We start from the raw sequence: 17,579 nt of genomic DNA on the forward strand, positions 1-17,579 counted from the left end.
AAATGCAAAAATTAAAATAATAGTGACTAAATCAAAAACTAATAGTGACTAAATTAAAATAAAACAAAACTGAATAATAAAGTTTAAATAAATTAAAAAAAAGAATAGCCTAGTGACTAAAACAAGCTAAAGGTACAGGGGTATGAACACAAGTAACCCTAAAATACAAGTAACCCTGAAATTAATACTACAATATAACAATGGAAACTAGCTAAATGAGGTCGAATATTTCCAATTAAAAATAAAAGAAACACATGCAAGTGACTAAAATGTAAATTAAAGCTAAAACTAGGAAGTCCTATGAGCAATAAAGCCTTGAAGTTTCCATGACTATAAAGTAAATAACCCAAAAAGCTAATATATAAATACTTATTTATAACAATTGAACAACCCTAATACTAAAACAAGAACTAGTCGCCTCCTCTGTTTCAAAGTTCTCTCAAAATTTGACATTCCCCTACGTTAAAACTCAAACAAGCCATGGCCACTCGATGACCACTATGCAAGGTGGTTCTTCGACCTCATCTCCACACCAAAAACACTGCTACCCCGACGGTTACTCCGGAAGCAAGGTAAACTCTCCCAATCTCTGAAAAATTTCTTTCGGTTCTCGTTTTTTGATTTGCTGTGAAAAATCTCGTTTTTTTTTTGTTCTTTTTTTGCTGAGCTTTCTTCCCCCACCAAACTATCCTCTGTATTCGTTTACAGTAAAACACATACACATATACACACAAACACCATTTGAAAATAACAAGTAAAAAACTTTTGTATTTGTTTTGCTTTCGATAGGAAAAATGGAAGGCGAGAGACCCATTTTTTACAATGGCTTTGGATATTTTTCTTCTGAAATGAGAGTCCCTCCTCATTGATACATGCATTCGGCTTTTATAGCAAATTTTACAATGATTTCACTTTAAAATAATACAATTTGTGGTGATGCTTTGGATAAAAGTTCACATGCACCCATCCTTTTTGAGTTGGCATTGACAGGAAAACAAGTGATAAGTGTTCTTGTTGTAGCCAGGCTGGGCGACAATGGTAAGTGGGAGTTGTGGTGGTATCAAGACTTTGAGGCAGCAAGTTGTTCAAAGTTAGATGAGCTGGGTCGTTGGGATGAGGAGAAAAATCTGGGGTCTACACTAATAAACATATTTATGCCAGCTCAGACGAACGTCAAATTTTCAACGAAAAATGACGAGTTTGAAACATAAAAATATTCGGGTGAGCATTGTTAACCTTTTAATAGTCGAACGATTCAACAAAACAACACCCTATAGTCGATGGATCATTTGGTAACTTTTAATACTCAAGGGACTGAACAAAGCATTTCCCTATAGCCAAAGTACCATTTATGTAGTTTACCCTTTGTTTCTTCTAAATTGTGCCCTTTCTAATGCTAATAATTAACCAAGTGGAATGCCATCATTATCTCATCATTATGAGGTGGGTTGTGTTACAAAACCAAATCAATACAAGTGGCTTAATCATTTTAGTTTATTTTAATAAGTATGAACACCAAATTTCTACCCCCACAGGTTCTTCACTTTCGTTTTATCATCTGTCTTTTCGGGCAATGTCGTTAGAAAAATACCTAGAGATTTTATAATAAAACAAATGGAGTAAATAAAAAAGCCTCGTTACAGAAGAAGATGCCCTTGATTGTTTGTCAAACAGAGTTTTGATCTACAATCGCTTTATTAAATCTGATAGTCAAAAAGTGGATTTCTATCATAAAGCACTAAAGCAGCTGTACACTCTCCAGATGTTAACACAGACTCATCACCCTGACCTGAGCTGTGGCCTACCCAGCCACCATTTCCATTTGGCTCGCGTTGAAAACTTGTATACCTTCACTTTGCTTTTCATTTATTTATTTAATAATAATTATTGATCAGTCCAATTAAAATATTTTTGAATTGATAAATTTTATTTTATAATTTAAATATTGTTTGAAAAATTTACAAGTCAATTTGAGTCGAGTTGTTCGAGTTTATTTTTAAATTTAATTATAAATATTTATAATGTTATGATAGTAATTGATTTCAATTTAAATGATTTTTTATAACTATATATCATATGCATATACTTCCTCGTATTTTCTTATATGCGATATTCATATGCCATAGTTTGAGGACTCAATTTTAACCAGAAAACGATCTATTAATTACTATTTTTTATCGTTCAATTTATATTTAAATTTTGGATAAAGAAAAAAAATTATTTTTTTAAAAAGAAATTGATGAGTAGTGAATGTATTGATGTATAAGCATTAGCTAATGCAACCAAATGGAGGAAGAAATCAAAGCATATGGAAAAATAAAAAAAGGTGAGTAATTTTGAAAAGTAAAAATGTATAATATTTCCATATATTGACTTTTAGTCTTGGATATGATCCCAATTCTTAGTCAAGGTAGCCATCTTTTACGAACTACCATTATTCTTTATTTGCATTTGTAAAATGCTGCCCTTTAAGAAGTAAGAAATAAGAAATCTTATTATATAATTTATTTAAATGACTATTTATTTTTGTAGTATCTTAATATAATATTATATATAGATACCCGTGAAATCTTTTATATAACAACAATTATTAAATGAGATATATTAATAAGTGAACATTGGGTTAGTAATATTATCAATTTAGATTTTGGTACATAATGTATGTACCAAAATTAATTTACTATTGGTATTTGATTGCTTATGGAATTTAAAATAGATTGATTCATGTCTTGTATTACTGGAGAAGAGAGAAAACATGCGGTACGTGGTGAGGTCTGAAGGAACCAAATTTTATATATTAAAGATTGAAAAAGGCAGAAGAGAGAAGCAATAAGGTGAGTTTCGTGACGCAATTAACATGATAGTGCTACTAAACTTGTTCTGCTTCTCGGTTTTATCAATATTTTCATATATAATCAATAATTTAAATATTTTTATATTAATAAATATATATTTGAATACTAATTTAGTGGAACATGCATAATTCAAATATATATTTGAATTATTTTTTAAATTATTGAGGGCACGTGGCCTATTTATAACATGTATAACAATTCAGTTTTCCCAATTACCTCAACTAGTCCAAATTGATTATGTACGACATAAGATCTTTTCAATACGAACTGATCCACGGATTTCCTATTACTTTTTCTTACTTTTAATTATAAAATTATTACTATAAAAATATTTTTATGTTAATATCTTTTAAACAACGTAATTTGCTATACTTCCGTTACACTATGTTATTTTAGAGGATCTGATTTCAAAGTTATTCATAAAATCTAATAATAAATAGTTTATATGGTCTAATAGATTTATTCTACCTCATTTGTTGTATATTAGTGTAAGGGTAAATTTAGTATAATTTTTTAAAAGAGACTTTAAAAAGTGCTGTAAAAATAAACTTTTAAAAGTTTTGTATAAAAGTACATTTAAAATTTAATTATTTTGGATTATTGTTGAATAGTGAGTTTGAAAAGATAAAACATTCATTATAAACATTATGTTATAAATTTAAAATATAGCATTTAAATTATATTTACACTTATAAATGAATCATTTCAATTTAAACTATAATAAATTGTACAAAAATGTAAACTATAACAAAAATATAAAAATATAAATTAAAATATATTTTATATAAATCATTATTAATATTTTAATATATAAATCATATATTTTATTTATTTTAAAATAATTAAAATAAATTATTAAAAGTAATAAATATTTTTTAAGGATGTTAGTATTAAATTATTAAAACAAAATGTATATACATAATTGAGTAGAGTTCATGTATTAGTAAGAGTAAAATTATAATTTATTTTCAAACACAAAGTTGAAAATAAAAAAAAAAACTATAAATCTTAGCTTTTGCGGTTGGTTTGAAACTGCCGTTTTTATAATAATTTTTTTACCTATTTTACATTGATTTTGCGATTAAAAAAGGACTTTAAAAAAATTATCCAACGAACTCTAATCATATTTTTTTTTACTAAAGCATAATTTTAACGTTAAAATTAATTTGAACCAACATATTCATTTAGTAAGAACCGGTAAATTTAAGGGGTCAAAAAGAATATATCAATTCAAATTTAACTTGTCTTTTAAAAAATAAAAATAAAAGAAAGAAAATTTCAACTAGTACCTAATAGTCCTCCATTAATTGTAGATAGGTTTCTCTATTAAATCTAAGGTTGACCTGACGGTGATGAATTGAAAGCGAGAAAATTAATTAATCAAGTTTTGATATATATATACTTTAAAATAACATTTGAATAATCATATTCGTAAGAAAATACTACTTTTATAAAAAAAAATGAAAAATTATGAGGTTAATTTAGGATATTCCTAGTTAGGATTATAAATGAGACGAGATAGATTATGAGTTATTCGAAGTCGACTCAGTTAAAACTTGATAAATACTCGACTAGAATGGTTTAAACTCGAGCTCGATCTCAACTCGAGTTCTTAGCAAGCCGAAACGAACTACTTGATATTCGACTCGAAAAACTCACTAGTAGCTTGAAAATATAATATATTAAGATTTTGTTTTTTAAAATAAATTATTAATAATATTAATATTTATGTGTTGATTTTTTATAAAAAAATATAATATAAGGTTTTCATGTATTTAAAGTTCAAGTTCGAGTTTAAAGTTTCAATCAAGTTAAGATTAAGATTTTTTTTTTCATTTCGAGTTTTTACGAACTTTAATTCATAGTTTCGAGTTTGAGTGGAGCTTAAAAATTTTAGACTCACGAGTTTTTAGATCGAGTCGAGCTCTATTTTAGAATTTTCGAAATGAGACGAACTCAACAAATATTGAAACTCAACTCGACTCGACTCATTGGTATAGTATAAATTTAACCAATTGCTTATTAATGTCATTATGCTTTGATACACATAATGATGCTTAAATCATTTAAACTATTGACCTAAACATGCATGAGTATTTAAAAGAAGAATAAGGATTGAGAGATTGAAATTGTTTAAATTCGAAATAACTGAGATTTTTGTATAAGAGTTTTCATATGTATTGTCTTCGTTAAAATAAATAAAAAATTCTTCATAAATTTACTTATATTTTAATAATAAAAAACAACTTCAAATTCTATTTCAAAATAATTAACTTTACACCTTCTATGTCCGTATCATGCTTGCTTAAATTTTGAAATCATAATCCTACTTCAAGTATTTTATATATATAACTTTTGAGGTATTAATAATTTATATTATTTAATTTATACAAATTTTATATTTTTGTATATTCACAGCACAATTATATATTTTTTTATCAACATTGGTATTTTCTTCCTCAACACTCGATAGAGATTGGTCTAACCCATGTTTGTGCCAAAAACCATGACGTTTAATCCTTACATAAAATCAAGGCAATTAATGAGAAATGGACGTTCTAGTAACCCAAGAACCATTCAACGTTCCCCATCTCATCTTTTTTTTTTCACTAATTACACAACCCATTACCGGGTCCACTAAATTCCATGATCATCATCATCAGCCGTTGATCATGTGTCAGACCTACATCAACAGATCAGCGATCGAGTCAAATTATAGAGAGAGAGCTGATCAATGTAACAGCAAGTAGCTAATTCAATGATAAATAATTGTATCATCAATTAAATAAAATAAACACTCGAGATTATCATAGATTCTGGTAATAGAAAGACAATAAGAAAAATCCTACTCTCTTCTTCTTCCACTTTTAATTTCTTCAATATTTTATGCATAAAGTTTCATCTTTTTTGAATTTATTTTTTCTTATTCCCCTTTTTGAAATCCTGGGGGACACATCTCTAATCTTCAAGTTTGTCTTCCTCTGGCCATTATAGTCTCCCCCTCTCTTTTTCCCTGGTGTGATTATATATATTACCAGTCTCTCATTGTTGTCAAGCAAGAGACAAGAATAGAGCAGATAAATTCCTTTGAAACTCTCTTTCTCAACTCAACAAACATGGGGAGAGCTCCTTGCTGTGACAAATCTAACGTGAAGAAAGGACCATGGTCGCCGGAGGAAGACGCCACGCTCAAGGCTTATATCGAGGCCAACGGCACTGGTGGCAACTGGATTGCCTTGCCTAAGAAAATAGGTTAGCAATGCTTCAGTTATTTTTATATACAACTGAAATCAAAGTTTTCTTTCTCATGAGTTAATTCCTTAATTGTACCAAATTTCAGGGCTTAAGAGATGTGGCAAGAGCTGTCGTCTTAGATGGTTGAATTATCTTCGACCCAACATCAGGCATGGAGGGTTTTCAGAAGAAGAAGATAATATCATTTGTAGCCTTTACATAAGCATTGGAAGCAGGTAACTATATGATTACTATGCTCGAGGGGTTTTTCTTCTTCTTAAAAATTACGCTCTAATTTATATGCTTATTTTTTTTAATTCGCAGATGGTCTATAATTGCAGCACAACTGCCTGGGAGAACCGACAATGATATCAAGAACTACTGGAACACAAAGTTTAAAAAGAAGCTCCTGGGAAAACATAGAAAAGATCAGCAAGCTCGGAGAGCCCCCTGCCTTACCTTTAAGCATGAAATGAAGAGAGAAAGTGAGAATTATCCAGTTCCTGGAATGGTGAACCAAGTATCACACTGGCCACTACTGCCACCACCACCAGTCATGCCCCTACCAACCACGCACCAAGATACACAAGATTCCGTAAGGAATTTTCTTTTCAAACTAGGAGGAAGATTCTCCGGTGATCATCCACAATCCACCACCAACCCCATGAATTTTCGATACGCTCCCGATGTTCCTTTTGCTCAAGAGCAGCCATATGAGAATTCCATGAACATACTTCCATCGGCTTCTTCCCTTAGTCCCTTAAACAGTACTTGTTCTCAAGTAACAGACGGTACCCAGTTTACTGTTAACGATGTTGATGGTCCCAGTGATATGTTTCAAGGCCTTGATGGTTTGCAAGCGGAGCTAAGTGAGCTGATCTACAGCAACAATCAGCAGATATTCGATGGGTTTGAGGGCTTTTACGGAACAGACAACGTGGTCGATGGCAGCAGTACTGGGTCAAGTTCGGTCGAAAGTAGCAGCTGGGGAGACATAAATTCACTGTCCTATCCTCAAACTGTCTCTGGATTTGAAGCTTCCCAACAACAAAGCATCCCACAAGTTTCTATCTACGATGAACCAAACTACTTCTGGCCACAATAACTGCACTGTATACATGGGTGATGTAAATTTGCATCAACTAGGGAATTAGCTTGGTTTCCATCAGAGGAAAAAAAATCCTAATGAATTCGTGCAGAAAGATATTGTTTTGTTTTTGTAATTCAACCTTTTTTATATATATAATTTTTCCATTTGCTTTCTCCTCAAAACTAGTTGATTAATCTACTTTAAATTATCCATATGAAGTATTACACATATTCTCATCTGGGTTTTCTTTAAACTTTCAACTTTTAGACTCGTTTGATTTGTTCAATAATGTTGAATTGGAACCCTAAATCAGTTAAATCGGCCGGTTCTGCTTTGTAGGTCATATATTTGGAACTTCAATAAGCTTTTTAATAAATTTTCTGGACTCCATGATCAGAACTGTCTGAGGAGCTTTATGGTATATATTTCTTAATTACAACCCTCCCATGCATCCCGTAAAATTACTATATATTTTAAACTTTTTTATATATATTTTTTATTAAAATTTTATAAATTCACCACTATCTCCTAATATAAAATAATACTACTTCCGTCCCTAAATCCCTGAAAAAGCACAGTATTGAAGTAAATAAAAAGGTGCTTTGACGTTTTGGCATCAACTTACTACACTTTAGCAAACTGGGGCATCTAACTATGGTTTCATGTCTGCAATTTTGGAACAGTCGGGCAACCTTTGAAAGCACTTGTTGAGCAGTTCATATGTCTTGTACTAGTTTACTGCCAAGTATATCAAAATACCATTACTTTCTACACTAAGCACTACTGCAAAAGTGTTATGTAGCAGTGTTTTTAGCGGCGTTTTAAGGACAAACACCACAAAATTTAAGCATATCGCGGCGTTTACAATACAAACGCCACAAAATGATATTTTAGCGGCGTTTTTTCAACAAATGCCGCAATAGAGTGGTAATTTAGCAGCGCTTTTACACAAACGCCGCTATAGTGTTGTTTATAGTGGCGTTTGTTCAACAAACAACGCTATAGAAAAGTAATTTAGCCGCAATAGTATTGTTTATAGTGGCGTTTGGGCAAAAAACGCTTCAATAGAGTAATAATATAGCGGCATTTGTAGGACAAACGCCATAATAGGCCAGTTTATCGTGGCGTTTTTATAAAAACGCCGCAAAAACATGTACTACAGTGGCGTTTTTAAAAAAAACGCCGCAAAAAGGTCAATATATGCTCCACATTTTCTCCTGCCTAATCCCTAAAATCATTTCAATGCTACTTCCCTAAAAGGGATTTCTCTGGTACAACAACGACCCTCACACGATTCCAGCCGACGTCGTCTTCTGTATGTCCCGGCGACCAAATTTTCCCTTTCACTAGCGAACAATTATCTCACAATTGCACGGTTTGATCCCTTATCTCACTACTGAAGTTTTTCTCTTATTTTTTGTTGGTATTCTGAAAATGGGGAAAACCCAGAAAGCTAACATAATGGAGAAATATAATAGCTTTCAAATAGGAAAAGAATATCTATATATATTGTTTTACTGGTTACTGCTTGGGAGAAGTGTTTTTTTTCTTTCGAATAGAAAAATAATTGCTTTCGAATAGGAAATTAATAGCTTCTGAAAACGTGAATATCTATACGAAGATCAGGTGTTGCATTCAGTAACAGAAAATATAGTCGGAATGTCCACGTGGCGTCTTTGCTCTGACGATGGATTAAATTATCGTTGGGAGGCTATCAATCCGAACTTGCCGTCGAAACTCGATGATGACCCGAAAGGCCCTCCTATTGCAAAATACCCTTCCATGGTCGATCTCCTAAGTGAAGGTAATAATTAATCGCTTAAATTTTATGCCACTATATTTTTATTTTGTACTATAAAATTTCATAGATCGCACGCATGTAGGATGTTCAAAGCTTATTGAGAACGATGATAGAGGAGTGGATACATACCCGATGTTTAGAACCGAAATTGGTAACTCAGTGGCGTTGAAAGAATCTTCAATTGTAAAAGCAATATCTATCCTCAATGAAGACGACGTTAGCTCTACTGATACTCCAAGTAAACGTTTCTATCTTCTATTTAAATTTATTTAATGTTTGCTTCAGTTCCAAAGCCACCTCCAATCAAGTTTCATACTGTAGGTGGAAGGTCGTTATTTGTTTCAAGTGAAGCACTACAACGCGCAAGGAGTGTTCTTGGTGAACCGGATTTAGGGGATTTATTTGGTGAAATGGATGAATAGTTTCTCCATATAGAGTTTACACAGAGGAAAAACTTAACGATGCTTCATCAAACAAGGAAAAGAACTTTCTTACGTTCTTTCCCCAAAAAGGAGCAATGGAGAATAAATTCTAGTAAACAATATGGTGAAGACTGTTTATGCATTACTTTAATGTTTCTAAATTTTAATGTATTTTGTTGTTAAGTATTTTTATGCATAACTTTTGTATCCTAAAATTAAATGTATGGTTGTTGGTAATTAGATAAAACTACATGATAGTAACTTTAGTTTATGTAGAGCCTAAATCAAGTTATAAAATAAAGGTCATTAGCGGCGTTTGTATCAATAAACGCCGCTATATACCTGACTTTTTGCGGCGTTTATTGATATAAACGCCGTAATAGGTTTACTGTATAGTGGCGTTTTATTAAGAAACGTCGCAAAATATTTTTACTTTTCCTGCGTTTTTATACAAACGACGCCATAGCTGTAATCTATAGTGGCGTTTGGTTAACAAACGCCACAAAATATTTATATTTTAGCGACATTTTTTCAACAAACGCCGCAAATATTTATACATTAGCGGCGTTTTTGTACAAACGTCGCAATAGGTGTAATCTATAGAGGCGTTTGTTATGTAAACGCCGTAATAGAGTTGAATAATAAAGACGTTTTTCTATAAATGCCGCAATCGAGTTGAACAATAGTGGCATTTTTTTACCTAAACGCTGCGATATATCTACACTATAGAGGCATTTTGTTTAAAAACGTCGCAATATATCGACAGTATAGAGGCGTTTTTTTTTATAATGTCGTAAACTTAGATAAAAAAAACCCTAAATTTTTATCTCCCTCTTCATTTTGCAGTTCACCGACGAACCCTAACACCCCCAAATTAAATTTCACCCACAAACTTAGTTAAAAACTCCAAATCTCTTTCTATCCAACTCTCTCATTCTTCATTCTCCTTCGTTCGAGCCATCTTTCCTTTCTATTCAACACAAGTATCATCTCCCATAATCTTTTGTCGAGAAAGGCCCCGGCAAAGTCATCTTCCACTCTTCAAACCACATAATGGATGGTGAAACCAGTTGCTCCAGACAATAATAAAGGTAATTTTCAAGCCTTTTGGTGTTAATGATTTAGTAATATACTGTAATCTTATTCATAAATTGGTATCTTAGAAAAATATTAGAAGGAAAAAAAGATATGAACCCCCTTCTTTGTTTGGGTGGTTGGGTAGTAAGATTGAGGGTTCACAGGCAACAGCGAAGCAGACAACGGAATTGCTTCGGCCGGTCATTTCGTAAACTCCAGTACCTTATACAAACCAGGCTGCCGCTTTGATTCAATCGGTTAAAGCTGTTGGAGAATGTTTAATTGCTGCAAATCCTGTCGGTACGATGACATTTTGTTGGCATATATTGGTTTAGAGCACTGGAACATTCGATGATTATAGGAGTATGTGTAAGAATTTCTGTTTTTTTAGGACCCTGTCATTATGTGCTCAATTATGTCTCTCTTTTTTAGCTAGGAAATGAGAAGAATTTTGCATACACTCGAACTGTAAATGTTTTGTATACGCCCAAACTGTAACGTGAACTAAAAATCTTAACCGCATAATATTTCCTTTGCGATCTCTTGCACTTTACAATTCTTTTCAGCCCAACTAAATAAACTCCATTAAAAAGTGACTAAGTTTTTGGAAAAAGTATTATATTGAACTAATATTATTTCTTTTAGCTTTGGAATACCTTTGCTTTGGAAAAAGTGTCTCGAGACAAGTATTACCTGTTAAATTGATTTGTTGAGCTTATTTCTTTTGTTTTTGAGGCGAAAACAGTGAAATTATTGTGTCAAATTTATCAACAGGATTTGTTGCTGTTAAATTATCTTCCTGTGAGTTTACTGTTTGTTTTCATTGTTTGAACACATCACACGTTTGACCCATCTTTTTATATGTAATAATTTCCATAGGCATTATTGTATCTCAAGGCTTATTTCTTTATTGGTACTCTTCATAGAGAAGTTATTATTGAAGTATTCCTTTCCTTAGTCTCCTGCTGGCTCCATCTTTTATTTTTCTTAGTTCTTATAGGATGTAATTTTGTCAATGTTTTTGATGCAATATTTTTGTGTGTGTTGTATATATATATATATATATGTTCTGTTCAAAGTAAGTTGTTTGTGCATTAAAGGGAAAAATTGAAATGTAAACTCTTGTTTTAGTTACAAATTAGACGTTGTAAAGTGGGATTGGCTCCACATGAGTCTTTTACTGTGTTTGTTGATATAACATTGTTTGAATATTGCATTTCCATTGGCTTTCTTTTAATGTTCATTATTTCTTTTGGAAAGAATGTGTATGCTGTTAAATCATGCAAATTGAAGGTGAACGTTAATGAGTACTTTGTTTGCATCAATTGGTTTCTTGAAGCTACATGGTTTTGAGATTTTTCCCCTTTTGATGCAGGAAAAGGAAAAAAATGGTTATTATTAATGATTGAAATAAGTTACCAACTTTGTTCGCCATGTTTTGGTCAGTTAATTATGCTTTTCGGAAATTCTCTATGCAGTTTCCTTAGTGTTGTTCAACAAAGCAGATCTGTCTTCTTACACTTTCCATATGCAAACGTGATCACACTTTCTCAGGTTCATCTCTTGCTAACTTGGAATCATGATCTAGCCTAAGCATGTTTACTTTGTAGAATAGTTGTATATTCTCACACTTGAGTGGCTTAATGGAGTTTAATTTTTTTTTGTGATTTACAATGACAATTTTATGCATATAAGCAATTGATATCGGACAGCATCCTACAACTTAGATAAAAAACCAAAACACATCTACAAATGATAAAAGAAATCAGTCTATGGATCTGTTTAAGTTTTAAATTTATCTATAATATTAGCAATTAACATTTGAATTTGAAACTCCAGAAATACGAAATGGATAAGAGTTGGATGGATTTCTCAAGGGTAAGCGTCGAATATCGAAATGGAGTCGAAAACTTTCTAAATTTAGCGGTTGTTTTCTTTCAAATACCATTTTAAGTTTTCAATAAACAACAGACAGATCTATAGGGCATAAGCAAACACATACTTCACCGAGCATTCCATTCATCAAATTCAGTATTAAGACTGTTATTAGATACTTGAGTTCTCAGTTCAAAATGAAAACTGGTGGGTTAGCTGGGATTACTAATAGGTTGGAATTTTAGATGTTGAAGTGTATATCCACTCTGTTGTATTACTTTAAATGGTTAAGATGGAAAAGTAGGATGTAAATTTATTGATTTTCAAACTAATAAAATTGATGGAACAATATCACACATAAGTGACAGTATGAGTTAGCAGCACTATTGAAATTATTTGTTTTCATTCACTAAACTTTCATTGCTTCATAAAATTCAGCAGTTGTTTATTTTTTCTCAATAACCCCATTTCAAGTTTGTAATAAACGGGCAGATCAGTAGGGCATAAGAAAACAAATACTTCACCTTCATGAAGCATTGCATTTATGAAATTCAATATTAAGATTGTTGTTACATATAAAGATGGAAAATTAGGAGACATTATCTGTCAATTTATTGATTATTAGAGGTAAAACAAATGATGGTACATTACACACAAAGTTAACAGGATAAGTTGATATAGGAACACTTAAAATTAGTTTCTTTCTGAAAGTATTTGTTTCCATGAACATTTAACTTTCCCTGCTTGATACACTGTAATTCAAGCAGCCGTTTTCTTTCAAATACCCGTTTCCACTCTCCAATAAACAACAAGCAAATTTATAAAGCATAACCATTGCATTCCCATTTGATTGTTGATGCTCATCTGATATATTCGATTATTATATATAGTTTACCTAGAATAATTAACTAAACCAATGAATATAGTTTACCTATAATAATTAGCTACAACAATGTCGATATTTTCTGCAATAAATAAACCATTTTTTTGGCTTTTTTTTTGCATAACATGAATGTCGATATTTTCTTGCATATTTTGTTATACACTTTCATCGGGTTGAATTCTCTCTCTAGGTGTCAATTGAGTTGAGCAGCTCGAATTTAATTCGATTGTGTGGAACACTTTTCTCAGGAAACAAAGGTAATCTTCTCTCTTTAAGAATGAAACATGAGTTTGTTTAGATATAAATGCATATTGATTTCGATGAAACATATGTGAAAGTGATTAGTTCTATACTATGTATTTCTATATTTGCACCCTTATAATTTTTATAAAATATCAGAGATACAATTGCTCCCATAACATTTTCTAATTTTAAAGTCTTATAATTTAGGAGTGATTAGTTCTATACTATGCAAATATTAGTATGCACTAAATCTGATAGTTTAATGCTTATGTTTAGGTTCTAACTTTTTCTATAATATTAGCATTTAACATTTGAAATTGAAACTCTAAAAATACGAAATGGATAAAACTTGGATGGATTTCTCAAGGGTGAGCGTCGAATATCGAAATGGAGTCGAAAACTTTCTAAATTTAGCTTTTCTGAATGCAAGCCAAGAGAATATTATTCTTTTCCCTTGTAAGAACTGTGTTAACATTAACTGGCACATTCGTGAAGTTGTGTACGAGCATCTAGTTGTTTTTGGATTTGTTCGGGGTATAGAAAATGGATATTTCATGGAGAGTTTGTATCAGATAGATCTGCTTCCACGAATTATTCGACTTATCCTGCTCCTTCTCACCATCCAACTTTTAGAGAAGATGACATGGAAGAGATGTTACGAGATGCATTTAATATGCACAATAGTCAGCCGTATGTTACAGAAAATTATTGGCAGACTGATGTAAATGATTCCATTGAGATGGGAAGAATTGGATGCGATGAAGAGCCAAATGGAGAAGCGGCAAAGTTTTACAAGTTGCTAAATGAAATGAATGAACAACTTTATGACGGATCAAAGTTTTCAAAGCTTTCCTTCTGCATTCGTCTTTTCCACTTAAAATGCCTAGGAGGGTGGCATTCTGAATGATGATAGAAAATCGAAAGATAATCTTAAGAGTCGACTTGACTTAGTGGAGATGAGAATTCGGCATGATCTTCATCTGCAATTACATCCGAATGGAAGATATTTATTGTCGGCTTCTATTTTTCTCTTTTGAAGAAAGAAAAGAAGTGTTTTGCACGGTGTTGAAAGATATAAAGGTCCCAGATGGGTATGCATCAAACATTTGTCGGTGTGTCAGTGTTAAAGATCGAAGACTTTATGGTTTAAAGTCACATGATTATCACATATTAATGCAAGATTTACTGCCAGTAACTATTCGCGGTTGCATGTCAAGTAAGGTGACGTCTTGTATCATTGAACTTTCTAATATAATGAAAGTCATATGTGGGAAAGTTCTAATGGTTAAAGAAATTGATAAACTACAAGATCGAGTCACCTTGACTTTATGCAACTTAGAGAAGATATTTCCGCCTTCATTCTTCACAATTATGGTGCATCTTCTAATTCATCTTCCGCACGAAGCAAGAGTTGGTGGACCAGTTTTCTATCGATGGATGTACCCTATAGAGAGGTGTTAATTGAATTACACATTTCAAATTACTACTGATTATACCTTTTAATAAAATGTATTTACGTAGTATGTTATTTTGTGTATAGGTTCTTGGGCAAGTTGAAGTCTTACTGTCATAATAAGCGTTATCCGGAAGGATCAATTGCTGAAGGGTATTTAGCAGAGGAATGTATGACATTTTGCGCTAGATATTTAGAAGATGTTGAAACAAGATGGAATAGACCATATCGAAATGATGTGTTAAGTACTAATGACTTACCTGAACATTATTTGTTTGGAAGTTATGGTCAACCATTAGGGAAAGCTAAAATTGCACACTTAGATGACATGTCTTGGTACAAGCACATCGATATGTTCTTTTCCATCATGATTCAATAGATCCCTTTCGCACGTAAGTCTTTCGGACCCAAGCTATATGAAATCTCTTAATCTTTTATATATATATATATATATATATATCAATTTTTAACGACATAATATACTTTATAGTGAGTTTAAAGAAGTATTGAGATCTCATGTACGCTCCCGAAGATTAAATCAACGAGAGCTGCATAAGTTATTCACAGAAAATTTTCATGAATGGTTAGGTCAGATGGTAAGCAACTAAATCTTATGGAATACTTATAAATAATATATGTCTTGCTTTTTATATCGACATTAATGCAAATTAATTCATCATTCATGTGTAATAGGTTTGGAGTGGGGGAGAAGTTAGTGAAGATGTTAAATGGCTTTCTCAAGGTCTGAATAGAATAGTTAAAAGATGTAATGCCTTCCTCATTAATGGGTTCAGGTTCCACACGAAATCTCATGAAAGATTAAGGAGTACACAAAATTGTGGAGTCATAGTTACTTCGTCAACTACAAGTTATGCTACTGTGAGGGACAATAATCTGCGGGAAGGAGAGGTCGATTATTATGGAAATCTTACGGACATTATTGAGTTAGATTATAATGGAAAACAAAAGGTTGTGCTGTTTCGGTGTGACTGGGTTGATGCAAACAGATGCATAAAAAGAGATAAATTCGGGTTTACAATGGTGAAGTTCTCTCGATTAATTCACACATGTCAACGTTTGATGGATGAACCATATGTATTTTCTTCGCAAGTGAAACAAGTATTTTATTGTCACAATCCAATGGATGACAGTTGGTATGTTGTGCTCTGAAATACTCCCACAGACTTGTTGGACATCGGGGATGGAAGTAGAGATGAAATTGAAACAAGATCATAATGTTTACCTCTACTACCACAAAACTTAGATGAAACTATCATTAATACAACACAATTTCAATGGGTTCGGGAGGAAGTTGATGAAGATATTTATGACAACTGACATTACATAAGAATGTCGCACGATTTTATATCTTTATTTATTTATTTATAATGTTATAACCTTTAACATGTTGTCTTTCAATATATTCATTAATTAATGAGTTTTTTTATTACACATGTTTGATTATTACATATATCATGCCGAGGAGAAAAATTATTGATTTGCGGGTTGTTCGAGCTTCTGAAGACCATAAAGAAAGAAATAACGAGGAATCGAATGCACATGAGTCTTCTGAAGTTCCTGAAACTGCTAAAGAAGAAGTAGAAATTCAAGGTAATCTTCAAAACTTTATTTATTCTTTTGTTCATTTTCAAAACTGACATTTAATAATTTCTTATATAGTTGAAAATGCTGGAACGCACAAGACTCGAGGACGTACAACTTTGAAGGAATTATATCAACTTCCTCCTGGGCATCGTGTCAAAGTTTCAAGAAACGATGTCGGTCAACCTATTAGCCCAGAAGCACGTCTTCTAGCAGGTTACTTAGGCATAGTTGGACGTAATGTGAATATGTTACCGATCAATTATTAGTCATGGCACGCAACACCTAATAGTAACAAAAATCAGACGTTGAATTTTGTTAAGGTAATAATGTCATCATTAGTATATACTCTATAGAAATTCAATACTAATGTATTCTTACGGTGCACACTTACTTGGTGTATATGAGAAATTTTCTTTAGAGGTCTCTGACGATTATGTGAAGCAAGCGTTAAGGAAGAGATGGAGGGACCACAAGAGCTCCTTAAAGAAGAAATACTTCAAGAATGATCTCATCCTAGAAGAAAAGCTACAAACAGTCCCACCTGGAATACTCAGGTACCAATGGGAAGATGCAGTTAGATTTTGGAGTTCACAAAAATGGCAGGTATGATGTATTTTTCATTAATAATTGTAATGAATTATAAATTATCATTAAAAGTGTTTGTTTGACATTGTAGGACCGAGAGCATATTGGTGTTGCTAGCAGGCAACAACAAAAGTTTACGTACACGGCTGGATCGAAGAGCTTTGCTTGTATAGCTAATGAGGAGGTATTATAGATTATTGATATTGTTTTTGTATTCCATGTACATACTAACTCATAGTAATTATATTATGGTGCATTGTAGGAAAATACATCTGGTTCTAAAGTTGGCTGAATCCAACTATTCGACATGACACATACGAAGAAGGATGACACTCCTATGACAGCTGAAGCTGCAGAAATTATGGTACGTTTATTGGGTAGATGTTTTAAATTTACCTGACTTTATTTATATTTGTACCATGACATTTTTTATTTTAATTATTTATTCACCTTATT

General features: G+C 32.1%; 1 protein-coding gene across 1 annotated transcript; it reads left to right on the top strand.

Annotated features, from left to right (window-relative positions):
• Positions 1–5,697: 5,697 nt before the first annotated feature.
• LOC120165610 (transcription factor RAX3-like) lies at positions 5,698–7,294 on the top strand. The gene is made up of 3 exons (XM_039175090.1): positions 5,698–6,107; positions 6,196–6,325; positions 6,414–7,294. Exons 1-3 carry the CDS (start codon positions 5,972–5,974, stop codon positions 7,192–7,194), a joined length of 1,047 nt encoding a protein of 348 aa, XP_039031021.1. The 5' UTR covers positions 5,698–5,971; the 3' UTR covers positions 7,195–7,294.
• The last annotated feature ends 10,285 nt before the right edge of the window (positions 7,295–17,579 follow it).

Source organism: Hibiscus syriacus, unplaced genomic scaffold, assembly GCF_006381635.1.
Source record: "Hibiscus syriacus cultivar Baekdansim isolate YM2019G1 unplaced genomic scaffold, ASM638163v2 tig00111584_pilon, whole genome shotgun sequence".
Lineage (NCBI taxonomy): Eukaryota > Viridiplantae > Streptophyta > Magnoliopsida > Malvales > Malvaceae > Hibiscus > Hibiscus syriacus.

Coding starts and splice junctions, on each gene's coding strand:
- LOC120165610 (XM_039175090.1), top strand. CDS start 5,972: ATGGGGAGAGCTCCTTGCTGTGACAAATCTAACGTGAAGAAAGGACCA. Junction 6,108..6,195: donor TGCCTTGCCTAAGAAAATAG/GTTAGCAATGCT, acceptor ACCAAATTTCAG/GGCTTAAGAGATGTGGCAAG. Junction 6,326..6,413: donor TACATAAGCATTGGAAGCAG/GTAACTATATGA, acceptor TTTAATTCGCAG/ATGGTCTATAATTGCAGCAC.